General features: G+C 42.0%; 1 protein-coding gene and 1 long non-coding RNA gene across 2 annotated transcripts in view; one reads left to right on the forward strand and one right to left on the reverse strand.

The window, feature by feature from the left end:
- Positions 1 to 14,190, forward strand: part of DYNC2I1 (dynein 2 intermediate chain 1) — a 112,793-nt gene that overhangs the window by 10,780 nt on the left and 87,823 nt on the right. Inside the window, exons 2-3 of the mRNA XM_089651807.1 lie at positions 5,213 to 5,266; positions 10,244 to 10,700. Of these exons, the coding sequence (XP_089507933.1) occupies positions 5,213 to 5,266; positions 10,244 to 10,700 (511 nt within the window). The remainder of the gene's footprint in view (positions 1 to 5,212; positions 5,267 to 10,243; positions 10,701 to 14,190) is intronic.
- LOC149474422 (uncharacterized) lies at positions 5,133 to 9,292 on the reverse strand. The gene is made up of 3 exons (XR_016305806.1): positions 9,250 to 9,292; positions 8,600 to 8,737; positions 5,133 to 5,432 (listed from the first exon to the last, which is right to left on the reverse strand). It is a non-coding gene; the product is annotated as an uncharacterized LOC149474422 (long non-coding RNA).

The raw sequence follows: 14,190 nt of genomic DNA on the forward strand, positions 1-14,190 counted from the left end.
GAGATGAGTTCCCCAATATAAGAACCATTTAGACCCCCAACAGTAGGGTAAGGCTGTTTTGTAATAGTGCCATTTGAGTTGGGGGCAAAGAGACATTAATATTTGAGACTTGGAATTATTGATGTGCTGAAAGATGTGGCTGAGAAATTTATTTATTTTTTTTTAATTAAATACTACCTTGATAAATTCCATTGTATTTATGACAATGAAGTATTTTCTTAACTTCTGTCTTATTTCTTGTACAACCGCCCTGTCAGATTTCCCCTATTCGATCAGCACTGTCGGCTGCACTGATCATTGTATTCTGACGGTGGGGAAATCTCCCTGCTGTCAGAATACAGAAGCTCAGCGAGATGTGTTCATGGAGGAATCAAGTCAGTCTTTTTTTGTTCAGTTCACTTATTGAACGGAAAAACGGACTCATTTCTGAGCTGTATTAATACTGTTATGCAGCCCAGGAGTCCGAGAGTAGCAGCTTCTACCTGAAGATTCTCACTAACAGTTAAATTATATTGTAGCTGTCCTGTCTCCATTTATATTGTAAAGCACTTCACAAACTGTTTTATAAAAATCCTGTAAAACTATAATAAAATAATTCCAAATGGGACAAGTGCCTTTATGGTTACCATTGTAACTGAATATTGTGACAATCAAACAGCTGCTTGGTCAACTCAGGCCTTCATTTGCTGTCTGTTCATGCTCAATCTTATCATATACTGGCCACAATAAAATTTGTAGAGGCATTTTTGTTACGGTTGATAAATATTGCTCTAGTTTGCCTATAAAGAATTCTTTAGTTGCTATTGAGACCATTGGGGCTCATGTACATGGACGCTTTGGGCTGTATGGCTTCTAGAATTCTATGTATTTCCATGTCAGGGAGTCACAGGTATATAGCCATGGCCAGCAACCTATACAACTGAACATCAGAGTGGTTATACTATACGTGTACAGGGAGAGAGCGGCCCTGACGCAAGCAGTAGGCTGGCTCTTGAGAGGAGTTATGCAAATATCAAATTGAATTGATGGGTGGATGTCAGTCTGGAGGTGTGGACGTTCCTAGGCAGACTACTTTTAATGCACACCACCCTAGGTAAAGCTGACATGTGAATCTGAGCCTCCATGATTGAAAGAGCTGAAATTAGTGAATAAAAGGGAAGAGCTAGAGACAGGCAGGCTGGGGAGAAAAGGACTAGATGTTGCTGCAGGGTGGATTTGATTTAAATCAAACTGATTTAAATCACGATTTAAATCACGATTTAAATCACTAGTCAGTAAGGCTTGATTTAAATCCTAGTTTTCTACATAAAGACTAATTCTTGCTGGTATAACTTTAATATGCAAGTAGATGAAGATTTTTAGAATAACAACTTTTCATATTAGTTTTTTTATCCCCAGTTTAATAGGTTAATCATTCATATTTGGACAACTTTTCTGTTGTACTTAGGAAGGAGAAAAATAATCATTACCTTAATAACAATTTAAATAGATTTATTCAACTGAAACAATAACATTACAGAATGTTATTTGCTTAAACAAACATCCATGTTTGTTAACTAATTCGGCTAAACAGAATATATATATTTTAAGAAACTTAGACTGTCAGCCCCTTCCTCCTCACACTTAGTTTCACTTTCTTCTTGTGCAGATCTATTCCACTCCAAACAATCAGAAAAATATTGTTTCTATTCTATTCACTGAACTTCTTGAAACTTAGCACTGAAGGGGTTGATTCTGCATTCATAGGTTTGTAGAAGTTAGGATTAAGGTCTTTTTCTTAACTCTGTTCATGTTATAACATTTTTGCTGTGAAGAAGAGGCATGTGATCTCCGCTGAGTCAAATTCAGTTTTGAGAACTGCAAAAGTAAACCAAACATCTGTGATAATATCTTGTAGGCAGAGAAACTGCCCAATAATCTTACAGAAACCTCTGGAAGAGCATGACATTGTGAATGGATTCATGGAATTTATTTACCAAAAAAATTAAACATATACAGCCTTATTCTACATAATTAAATAACTAATCTTTATTTCATGATGGAATAACCTTTGGATGGTAATATATTTTCCTCAAAAAGCATTTTATTTTAAAAAATCTGATTTAAATAAAAAAAAATCTGTTTGAAATTAAAAAAATCCGATTTTGTTTTGATTTTTTTTAAAAAATCATTGATTTTTATCCACCCTGTGTTGCTGGATACCCAGCCAGGTAACAAGGCAGGCTTTCTCTGATCTGCGATGGACCTGAATTCCTCAGTAACTGTACCAGTCAGCATCTTAGGTCTCCAAGATGACATGTTTTGAGGCCTTGCCACTTTGTCAAATAAGGATTTAAAGAGTTTAACTTGATCAGCTATTTTTGTTTAGATGGAATGCATTCTTGCTTACAATTTTTAGTTTAATAGTTGGTGACACTAGTTACGATATTGCAAATCAGGGAATATTCTTTTGTGCATGGATGTAGATAGTGTAGATGGGCAATGGCTTCAATAGTTGATGACACCCGTTATTATGATATTGCAAAACAGGAAAAATACATTTGTGTATGGATGTAGATACTGCACATGGCCAATGGATTCCCATCTGCCAGTGCCAGGAGGTTAAGCTGCTCATGTCTGTTCTTTCCCGAAAGCTGAGAATCACTTACTGTAAGCATAATCTACTAAATGGCAGACTGTTGTGTGTCCTGTTCACATAACTCTGTCACTGTTATCAGAGCAGCTGCTTTTAATGAATGAAACTGTTTGCTGAGTAATATACAAAAACCAACACGTGTTCTTCAACAGGTGTTCTGTATGATGTGTAGTGATGGAATATTTACAACACCTCAGGCTCAGTTCATAAAGCTTAAACACAAGGAGAAGAAAATGTATAAGCAGGGGCGGACTGACCATTTGGAAACTCGGGCATTGCCCGAGGGCCCTGGGTCAGTAGGGGGTCCCATGAGATGCCCCTGGTAGCTTTTTTCATAGGCTTTTTTGAGTTTGGGCAAGGACTCAGGGGCCCCATGATCCCCTATTGTCCGGGGGCCCCATGAGTTGTCAGTCTGCCCCTGTGTATAATATTCTGTTCCTTTTTCTTATGTAGAATAAAAATATCCAGGGATAAGACATTGTTAGACAGACCCCTCACACTTGTAGCTCTTTAAGAAGCATCAGTTAGAGAAAAATAGTCCAAAACAGAGTAGCTTCTATTGGGCCTATCTTACAAGGGGCGTTCAAGTCAAGCCAGGACTTTTAATTTTACAGGTTTAAAAAGGGAAACTAGCATGGTGGTACTACACACAGTAGTAAGGCAAGTCTGTCTGTGTCCTATTACTGATAGGTGGCGCACATGTAGAGACCGTTAATCAAGATGGCAGACAACAGTGTTAGTGTGTGCATGGAACAGCATGTGGTGATGTCGTTTCTTGTGAACGAAGGCGTAAAACCTGAGGATCTCTACAGAAGACGTCAAGCACAGTACGGTGATGAGACGCTCAGCTGCAGTAAGACATTTGAATGGTGTAAATGGTTCAAAAATGGCCTTACGTCCATCAGTGATGATCCTGGCCATGGTGGTTTCCAGGATTTTTACCCCATAGTATTACTATCACCAGTGAATATTACTGTTGTGTTGCAAGTAGTGTGCATAAGCGTCTGCAGAAAAAAACGGCCTGGTTTAATCACTAAGGGCATCCTGTTTCTCCAGGACAACGCACAAGCACATACTGCTCACCGCACTATGTGCACATTACAGCAGCTTGGCTGGGAGATATCACCACATCCCTCTTACAACCTGGACCTCACTCTAAGTGATTTGCACCTGTTTGGACCCCTAAAAGAGTTTCTCAGAGGTCAGCATTTCAGCACTGATGATGAATTGAAGTAGGCTGTCCTAGGATGGTTCAGGCGTACAGACAAATCTTTCTATGCTAAGCTTTCCAGGCATTAGGTAAATGCTGGGCTAAGTGTATAAATGTAGCAGAGGAGTATGTTGAAACAAAATTCAGTTTCCAATCCTTGAAATTTTGTTCTTTTATATAAATTCAGATGTCCCGGTTTGACTTGAATGTCCTCATATTAGAAAACCCTGAATATTTTGAATGTATGCATATATGACCAGAGCAGAATTATAAACAAACACTGCATACCACCAAGTGGACGCACAAGAACTTGCCTTGTCTTCCTGCCTAGCCAGCCAGATCTTTGACCAGTCAGGTCACTAGCAACACACATGAGTGTATTTGGCAATATAGCATGTAGAAAGCAGAGATGATATGCATCATTTCAGTTTAAACTCATAGATTAGTGTGGTTTGCTTTATCATCTTTAGTGACCCCTGTGAAAGTAGCTTCAATCAGTTGTAAAGGCTCAGCTTGTTTTTCCTTAAAATAATACATTGTATACTTACCTTCTCTGTGTAATGGTATTCAGCAACCAGCTCCCCCAGCCCTCCTAATACTTACCTGAGCCCCTTCTCGATCCAGTGATGTACACGAGAGCAGCGACTCTCCCGGGACTCTTTTCTCATTGGCTTAGATACGGTAGTGGGACCATTTGATCCCACTGCTATCAATCACAGCCAGTGAGCAAATAAGGAGAGGGTAGGGGTGGGGCATTGTCACGCGTTGTGTGTGTGAATGGACACACAAATCGTGGCTCGGTAGCAAGTCTGTACAAGTGCCCCCATTGCAAGCAAGCAGGAGCGCCAGCGGGGGACACAAAAAGTAGAAGATTGCAGTTGTAAAACCATCACAGAGATCGGGTAAGTATAGCATGTTTGTTATTTTTTTATATTTATTTTTTTTCTCTTTAGAATCATTTTTAAGACCAGAGAGATCTTTTTAAGAAAATATATTCACCCTGATAATCCTTTTTTAGCATATCTCTGGAGTTCAATTATGAGTACTTTCGAGTCTTCATTCTGTTATGCCAAGTCTTGATGAAGGAGTTTTGTTACCCCCAAAACACGCTGGTTATTTATATGGTCAAATTGTGCATTATTAAAATCCTGTTAGACTTTGTGGTGTTTGGCGCCCATTAGTTCATATTTTGAATCTTCCCAAAGGTTTCAAAAGAAGAAATACAAAATTTAAAAACAAGTTATTAAAACACACAAACTATAAAGGTACAGTTGGCTTTGACCAGTATTAGTTGGTAGTTCATTTTATTTGTTCTATAAATGGTCTTTAATTGTATGCTAATTGCTGTTTATTTTTCTTTCATTTAGCATAAATCCAAAGAGGACACCTGGAATCCAGAGGAGCTGAAGAGGCACTTAAAGGTTATGTAGACTTGTCTTATCCATTCTGTATTTGCTGCATTTGTTTTATCATAGCTCTGGACTTCAGACTGCCATTGATTTGGATTTACTCCTCACTGTTCTGGAAGTTTTCCATCTGTTAGGCATGACATTCTCAGCAGAACCTGACGGTGTGGAAAGCTGTAATCTAGGAGACAGCAAAGGATTGAATATTATTTATAAAAATGTCATAAATCTGTGACATTGCAGTGATTTCATGCCTGAAATAAGTAGACTTCCAATTTATTAGTCTGTGGTTTGACAGCTTGTAGCTCTAAGACAAGTGTAATTCAGACAGCTACTTTATCTGCAAACTTCATCTGTTTGTTCTAAATCAGTATGATCTGATAGATGCCTTTTATAATGATGAAAATTTTCAGAAAGGGAGGAGGTCCAATTGTTTGATAACTTAAAGTATAACTTATAAACCTAAAATCAGAAAATTGAGAATAGCCAGGATTTTAATGCAGAACCTGCCTGTCCACACTGTACACTAAGTTGCGCAAGCAGCTTAGTAAAGTTTTGGTAATTGCCGAGATGATCGAACTCTTGTGCATGTGCAGGAGTGAAGTCCTCTCAGCCAAGCCAATGGAAACGGCTGGGCATTAAATACTTGGAAGCTGCCAGACTGAAGATGTCAGCGTCCGACGGGGAGCTCCGGGACATTACAGTGCTGGAGGGAAGGTGAGAATAGTTCCACTTGAAATAAAAATAGTTCCTGGCCTAGCTGGAATACACTGTATTATTGAGTTGTTGGCCTCACAATGAGAAAGCTGCCCAGCCAGCCCAGTACCAGTCACCGACAAATTGTGCATTGTGCTAAAAGGTAAGTATGGGAATTTTTTTTTATTTTCTTTACTTAATCATACTTTGGTAGATGCAGCATCTGCATATGTCTCCTGCCGACTCTAAGGGTGAGAACTCAGTGAACACATTACTGCTGAGCATTGAGTTCTCACCACTGCTGTGAACAGAGAGCGGTGAATGATAGTCACCGCACTCTGCTCTGCCCCCTCCACTCGCCTTCCCCCTCGCTCACTGGAGCACTGGCCTGTGGAGGGGGAGGGAGCGGCTGGCTCAGTCTCTCAGCAGTTTGTTCAGAGGCTGAGCCAGGTGCTGCTCCAGATTCTGGGGTGGAACCCAACTATATGGTGGCAATCCTTCTCCAGCCTGGACCGACTCTGCGACGCCAGCCGAAAGCTGAAAAAGAGCTGCACTCCTGTGACCCACAGAAGAAGTACAGCCAAGAACTTTGGCTGTATCTCTCCTTTAATGGACAACACAGCTTATTTAGGGCAGAATAGGGAAATATTATGTTGCATCATGGGAGCTTAAAGCGGAGCTCCAGTCTCTGGTGAAAAAAATGTCGGCAGCTACAAAAGCTGTAGCTGCTGACTTTTAAAAAAACAATTGTGGAAGTGGGAGCAGGTACCTTTCAAAATTGGGTACCTGCTCCCCAAAGGTGCCAATGCTTAACAGGGAGACGAGGCCTTAAAGCGGAACATCCCCTTTTGGGTGGAGTTCCGCTTTAAATTCTTTGGTAACTAGATGTGCGAGTGGCAATTATTACCACTGTCATACAGAGGGCCTGAATTCATCAGCCAACCATGTTGGTAAGAGCAAGAATGAGAAGAAAAATGCAAATTGTCCATACTCTGGTTCAAATTGCAAAAACTTGTTAATGGTGCATCGCCACCATACCAGTCCCACACTGAGGGTTTTCGAGTTTCCCATTGGCTTTAGGGGTTTCAAAGAGGAAGTTTTCACAGCTCAGCAAGGGTGGCTTAATCCTATGCTCAGTTCACCCTGCTGGCTCAGGTGTGTCTAGCTCACTCTCACAGCCAGGTGTTGACTGTTTGTTTCACAGTTTTCTCTTCCTTTTCTGGACTCTGAGACATCTGGGTTAACCCCTTTAGGACCAAAGTCCCTGTAATCAGGGTTTGGAGGTTCTTCCCACCCTAAACTTCTCAAACTTCAGAAATTCCAGGTCAATAATATGGATTTAGCAATCCAGAGAGTATTGCAAATCCGTCTTCTCTTTCTCAACCAGACTACCCCAGAACCTCTCACCCTGTATGGGTGAATACCCCTGAGTATTCAACAATGACTGCCTTCCATCCACCTTAAGAGGACCACAACCTAACTAGTTAGAAAATATTCCTGTCATTCAGGACTCATCCCTGGCATCTTGTACATCATGCTGTAAAAACACTGTAAAAGTATAAGAACAAAAAACAAACTTAGGACCATTGTATATAAACTAGTGATTAGTTGTGGTTTTTTTTCTTTAATAATATAGAACAACTAAAGGCAAAACTTTTTTTTTTTTTTAGTTTTGGGCAGGGTGGAGAGGGATTTGAACCCCTGTCAATTGTTATTGCTGTCTTTGCCTTTATTAGGGAAATTCACCTTCTCTTTGTCCTGTTTACCATCATCATTGAAATTGAAAGTAAAAGAAAATTCCAAATTTCGGGTTGTCCACAGAAAAGTAATAGAGAGGAAATCTTCTTCCAATGGGGACACTAGCTCTGGTGACCTGGGGGTCCCCTAGGGATTCCCTTAATTTTCGAGAATTTTCTCTCACTTTCTGTTTTGGCAATCAAATAGGAAGTGGAGGAAATTCTCCCCAATGGGATACAGATGGCAAAAAAAAAACAAACAACAAAAAAAAAATACCACTGACAGGAGTTATATCCCTCCCTTACTCTATCCAAAATGGTAAGAAAAGAAGTTTTTCGTATTCTTGCAGGAAGTGGAAAACCTACTCATATGTCTACCTGTTGGTGATAGGTGGTAGTCTGCTTCATCTGGACTTGTTTAGTAGTGCTTCCAGCCATCACTGAGGCCACCACCATTGGAGGAGCTATTCTGTTTTTTTCTGTCTCAGAAAGCATGTGAAAGAATTAGCATTTCTGGGTCCGGCTGCTTAAGTCCAGTGAGGGCAGGGAAGCACTCACTTGTTTCTACAGCATCATTAACTTGCTGGCGAGGAAGTTTTTTCTTTAGCATGGTAACAACGATTTGCTGTTTCAGGCAGTGAGTTACCACTCCAAGTGGGGCCATTCTTGACAGCTGAAGATAAGGGTGCACGTTCACTGCACAACATATTCCTGTCTCAAGACATGGAAAGCGCAAGCGCTGGAGCGTGCTGCATAAATATTTTTTTAATGAACCTAAGCGAGGTACAGACAGGAGCGCCACAGGACACTGAAGAACAATGAGTGAACAATGCTGTTGAAACAGTTAATTTGTTTCTCTGCCCTGTATACCGATCCTTCATCAGTGACAGGATCACAGGTAAGACATGGGCCTTACCGTGAAGTTGTATGCAGAGCTCCAAATATTCGTAGCCTTGGAGCTCTGTGGCAGTCATTATGGCAGCTGTTTGGTGGCGCTGGGAAGCCTGCCACCAGTCAACAGGAAGGTGCATACGATACATCAACTTGTTCAGCACTAAAAGTGAATGAATAACACAAAATACATAAATAATATACAAAAATGAAATTAAAGTCCAAATTTCATTATAAGTGACTTCCACCAAGTGCATAAAGGTGACAAGTAGGTAAGCAATCTTCTTCATAAATGAAATATGGACTATATCCAGACCAGTGCAAGTGTTTCACTAACCACTGCTAGGTCTACCAGAGAGACTGACTATATCCAGACCAGTCCAAGTGTTTCACTAACCACTGCTAGGTCTACCAGAGAGACTGACTATATCCAGACCAGTCCAAGTGTTTCACTAACCACTCCTAGGCCTACCAGAGAGACTGCGACCCTCATAAGAGAACTCAGATAGCATTTGTATATCAATCTACAAACGATCACCATCAGGCTTGACACCGTCCTATTGGCTCATCTCCCATTTGTATATACAAGACTGATGTATGGCATACAAGAAAAAAGCACTCCAATAGTGTAAATCCGATATAAATTTTATATAAAAAGTGGTTAAAAACACTCACATAAATGCCGTGTATTCAAGCGTCGCGTGAGACTACACATCCCAGAATTCCTCAGCACAAGCACACACATGCGCATTGATGTTACAGCCTTCGGCTCCACCTGACATGTTTCTTCATAAATGATGTTCTCAAGGGCACATAGCAATGTGTTTGCTTTTTTCATAGTTACAGAAACCCCTGTACTGTAGGTTAAATATCAAGTCCAAGCTGTTGTGTGTCAAACTCTAATCAATAGCATGTGGGAAGACTGCACTGGATCTGATTATATTGTATTTCTTCAGTGGCTTGCTGTATAGACAGCTTATAATTTTGGGGCATTTTGAGCTGAAATGTAAAACAAACTTCAATGTATTTGTGCTGCCAGACATCTATGATTATATTTATAACTATAGGGCAACACAGTGGCTAAATGGTTAGCACTTCTGCCTGGCAGTACTAGGGTCGTTGGTTCGAATCTCAACCACAGCTCCATCTACCTGGAGTTTGCATGTTCTCCCTGTGCCTGCGTGGGTCTCCTCCAGGTACTCTGGTTTCCTCCCACACTTCAAAAACATGCTGGTAGGTTAATTGGATCCTGTCTAAACTGGCCCTAGTATGTGTATGTGTGAATGTAAGTTATGGACCTTAGATTGTACTCCCTTTGAGGGTTAGGGACTGGTGTGAATGTATAATATATGTAAAGCTCTGTGTAAATTGAGGGTGCTATATAAGTACCTGTAATAATAATAGAATATTGCAAAATATTAACTAATATTTTATGTCTGGGTTGTTGCAAATAAGTTACATGATATGCTGTTTTTTACAGTATATTTCCAGGAGACTGTACTGGTAACGACCAAGGCTATCAAATATCCAAATAATGGAGTCAGACTACTGGTTTTCTTTTTGCCCATCTCATTACAGACAATTAACTTCTATTATTCCATTTCTTTTCCTGTATATGTCCAATACTTTTACTGTGGTTGTTAACTCTGACAAATGCTGTTTTGTTTAGGCTATGCAATCTGAATCTTCTAATGAAAAGCGACATAAAGAAAGGAGACATCACAGAGAGGAAGATCGAAATGAGCATCCAGACCGCAGACACAAGTCTGAACGGACAGAAAAAAGAGACAGGCACAACGAGAGTGACAAGCATACAGAAAGAAGAGAGAGACATGGCTATCCTGACAGAGAGAGAAGAGAGAGACATAACTATCCTGACAGTGAGAGAAGAGAGATCGACAATTATCCTGAGAGTGACAGACATGCTGAGAGAGAGAAGGACAGAGTTCGAGAGCATCGCAGGGAAAAGGAAAAACTGAGAGACACAGAAAGACACCACATATCTGAAAAGCATAGAACTGGGGAGAAAGAAAGGAAAGAAAAAACGTACAGAGGGGAAAATTCTGCTAAAGCCCATGGGACATCTGAACTGACCAAGGAGGAGAGGATGGTGAGAGAGAGTCTGGGTAAGCTTATGTGCCTGTGCATGCCAAAGCTGATCATGCACACTACATTCTGGTTTTACAGTATTTATTAGATCTGCTAATAATAATTTAGTGAAAGAAGGTGCCTGATTAGATGCAAATTGAATAAATTTTTAGGTAAACCCCCATGTTACATCGTTTTGGTAATCTTATCTTTGGGGCTTATACAGACAATGTGCAACCAGTACAGATTTACTATATAGTTGCCTTCCCCTTCACTGCAAGTATTTACTGCTTGTTTAGTCTAGGGCAGGAGTCTCCAAACTTTAGCTTGAAGGCCATATCATATATAATACAATTATTCATGGGCCCCAAAAAAATCTGTTTTATAAATATATCAGGGTCTCCATCAGAGTTCCCCCTTACATCAGGGTCCCCATCAGAGTTCCCCCTTACATCAGGGTCCCCATCAGAGTTCCCCCTTACATCAGGGTCCCCATCAGAGTTCCCCCTTACATCAGGGTCCCCATCAGAGTTCCCCCTTACATCAGGGTCCCCATCAGAGTTCCCCCTTACATCAGGGTCCCCATCAGAGTTCCCTCTTAAATCAGGGTCCCCATCAGGAGTTCCCCCTTACATCAGGGTCCTTATCAGGAGTTTCCCCTTACATCAGGGTCCCTATCAGGAGTTCCCCCTTACATCAGGGTCCCTATCAGGAGTTCCCCCTTACATCAGGGTCCCTATCAGGAGTTCCCCCTTACATCAGGGTCCCTATCAGGAGTTCCCCCTTACATCAGGGTCCCTATCAGGAGTTCCCCCTTACATCAGGGTCCCTATCAGGAGTTCCCCCTTACATCAGGGTCCCTATCAGGAGTTCCCCCTTACATCAGGGTCCCTATCAGGAGTTCCCCCTTACATCAGGGTCCCTATCAGGAGTTCCCCCTTACATCAGGGTCCCTATCAGGAGTTCCCCCTTACATCAGGGTCCCTATCAGGAGTTCCCCCTTACATCAGGGTCCCTATCAGGAGTTCCCCCTTACATCAGGGTCCCTATCAGGAGTTCCCCCTTACATCAGGGTCCCTATCAGGAGTTCCCCCTTACATCAGGGTCCCTATCAGGAGTTCCCCCTTACATCAGGGTCCCTATCAGGAGTTCCCCCTTACATCAGGGTCCCTATCAGGAGTTCCCCCTTACATCAGGGTCCCTATCAGGAGTTCCCCCTTACATCAGTGTCCCTATCAGGAGTTCCCCCTTACATCAGGGTCCCTATCAGGAGTTCCCCCTTACATCAGTGTCCCTATCAGGAGTTCCCCCTTACATCAGGGTCCCTATCAGGAGTTCCCCCTTACATCAGGGTCCCTATCAGGAGTTCCCCCTTACATCAGGGTCCCTATCAGGAGTTCCCCCTTACATCAGGGTCCCTATCAGGAGTTCCCCCTTACATCAGGGTCCCTATCAGGAGTTCCCCCTTACATCAGGGTCCCTATCAGGAGTTCCCCCTTACATCAGGGTCCCTATCAGGAGTTCCCCCTTACATCAGGGTCCCTATCAGGAGTTCCCCCTTACATCAGGGTCCCTATCAGGAGTTCCCCCTTACATCAGGGTCCCTATCAGGAGTTCCCCCTTACATCAGGGTCCCTATCAGGAGTTCCCCCTTACATCAGGGTCCCTATCAGGAGTTCCCCCTTACATCAGGGTCCCTATCAGGCGTTCCCCCTTACATCAGGGTCCCTATCAGGCGTTCCCCCTTACATCAGGGTCCCTATCAGGCGTTCCCCCTTACATCAGGGTCCCTATCAGGAGTTCCCCCTTACATCAGGATCCCTATCAGGAGTTCCCCCTTACATCGTGGTCCCTATCAGGAGTTCCCCCTTACATCGTGGTCCCCATCAGAGTTCCCCCTTACATCGTGGTCCCCATCAGAGTTCCCCCTTACATCGTGGTCCCCATCAGAGTTCCCCCTTACATCGTGGTCCCCATCAGAGTTCCCCCTTACATCGTGGTCCCCATCAGAGTTCCCCCTTACATTGTGGTACCCATCAGAGTTCCCCCTCACATCAGGGTCCCCATTACAGTACCACTCCCCCTTACATCCGGGTCCCCATCAGAGTCCCCACACACATCAGGGGGCGTAAAGATCGTAGGTAGCCTTTTCTGACCTGAATTCTCATTCTGTGGACATTGAGGATATACCATGGACACTAGATGTGGGCAGGATGTGGTCCCTGGGCCATAGTTTGGAGATGAGCTATGAGATTTCAAGGGAACTCTGACAGACAACTTTAATTTATAATACCAGTTTATGCATAGAATTATAAATTAAGCAACTCCATGAAATAAATCATTAACTGAACTAGGGTTGACCATTGTATTCTTGCAAAGTTTAGAGATGCCTCCATTGACTTCAGACTCGCTCCCCTAGCTGCATGCTTTGGTTCCTCTCACCAGCTTGTAAGTCCTGTGGAGACATACAAGCCTGCAAGAAAAACAAGGAGGGCTGCACACTGATCAAAATGCAGCAGGTCCCTGCTGAAGCCGACGAATTTCAATCCGTGTGTACCCAGACTTTAGGCAAGCTACTTTTCTCAGACTATACAGTATGTACAGTACTATGTAAAAGTTATAGGCAGTTGTGAAATAATGCTGTAAATTAAGAATGCTTTCAGAGATAGAAGTGTTAACAGTTTATTTTTATCAATGAAAGTGATGGTTTGGCCCCCACAGAGCCCTGATTTCAACATCATAGAGTCTGTCTCAGATTACTTGGAGAGATAGAAGGGTTTGAAACAGCCTACATCCACAGAAGATCTGTGGTTAGTTCTCCAAGATACACTATATTGCCAAAAGTATTGGGACACCCCTCCAAATCATTGGATTCATGTATTCCAATCACCTCAGGGGTGTGGAAATTTTTGAAAAAACTACTTGTCCAGGGACTAAATCGGGGCCCCAATCTACTTGTCCCTCATGACAATCTGCTTGTCCAGATAAAAAAAAAAAAAATTTAGCCAAAACCGTATTTAAATTGGAGGTTATTTTAGGAATGTCTGGGGCTTTTAAAAAAAAAAAAGAGGCTTTATGGCGACTTAAATGTGTAATATTTTTAACTGTTTATCTCCTTCTCCCCTCCCTGCCTCTCTCCTGCACCGTACCTGGGGACTAGCAGGAAGGAGAGAGACCTTGCAGTGTAATCAGCATCGATTGGCTGCTCATCAGGAAAGGGTTGGTCAGGGCTTATACTTTATCCCTTTCGCTGCCAGTTTTTGCGTTTTGCTGCCAGAGCCGTTTTTGTGTTTTTTTGCACACGTTTAAAAAATAATTTTAGGCCTGAAGATTACATAAAACCCCCTAACATGATATATTTTCTGAAAGCAGAGACGCTAGAGAATAAAATAGTGGTAGATCCAATTTTTTATGTTGCATGATATTACCGCAAAATTTCAGTAAAAAATACAAGTCAGTTAATTTTAGGGCACAAAAAAGCAATAAATTGCCTTATTTTTTTGTAAAATATAAAAGACGAGGTTGCAG

This window comes from Staurois parvus, unplaced genomic scaffold (genome assembly GCF_062004578.1).
Source record: "Staurois parvus isolate SC_StPar_1 unplaced genomic scaffold, SC_StPar_1.0 ptg000005l, whole genome shotgun sequence".
NCBI classification, from domain to species: Eukaryota; Metazoa; Chordata; class Amphibia; order Anura; family Ranidae; genus Staurois; species Staurois parvus.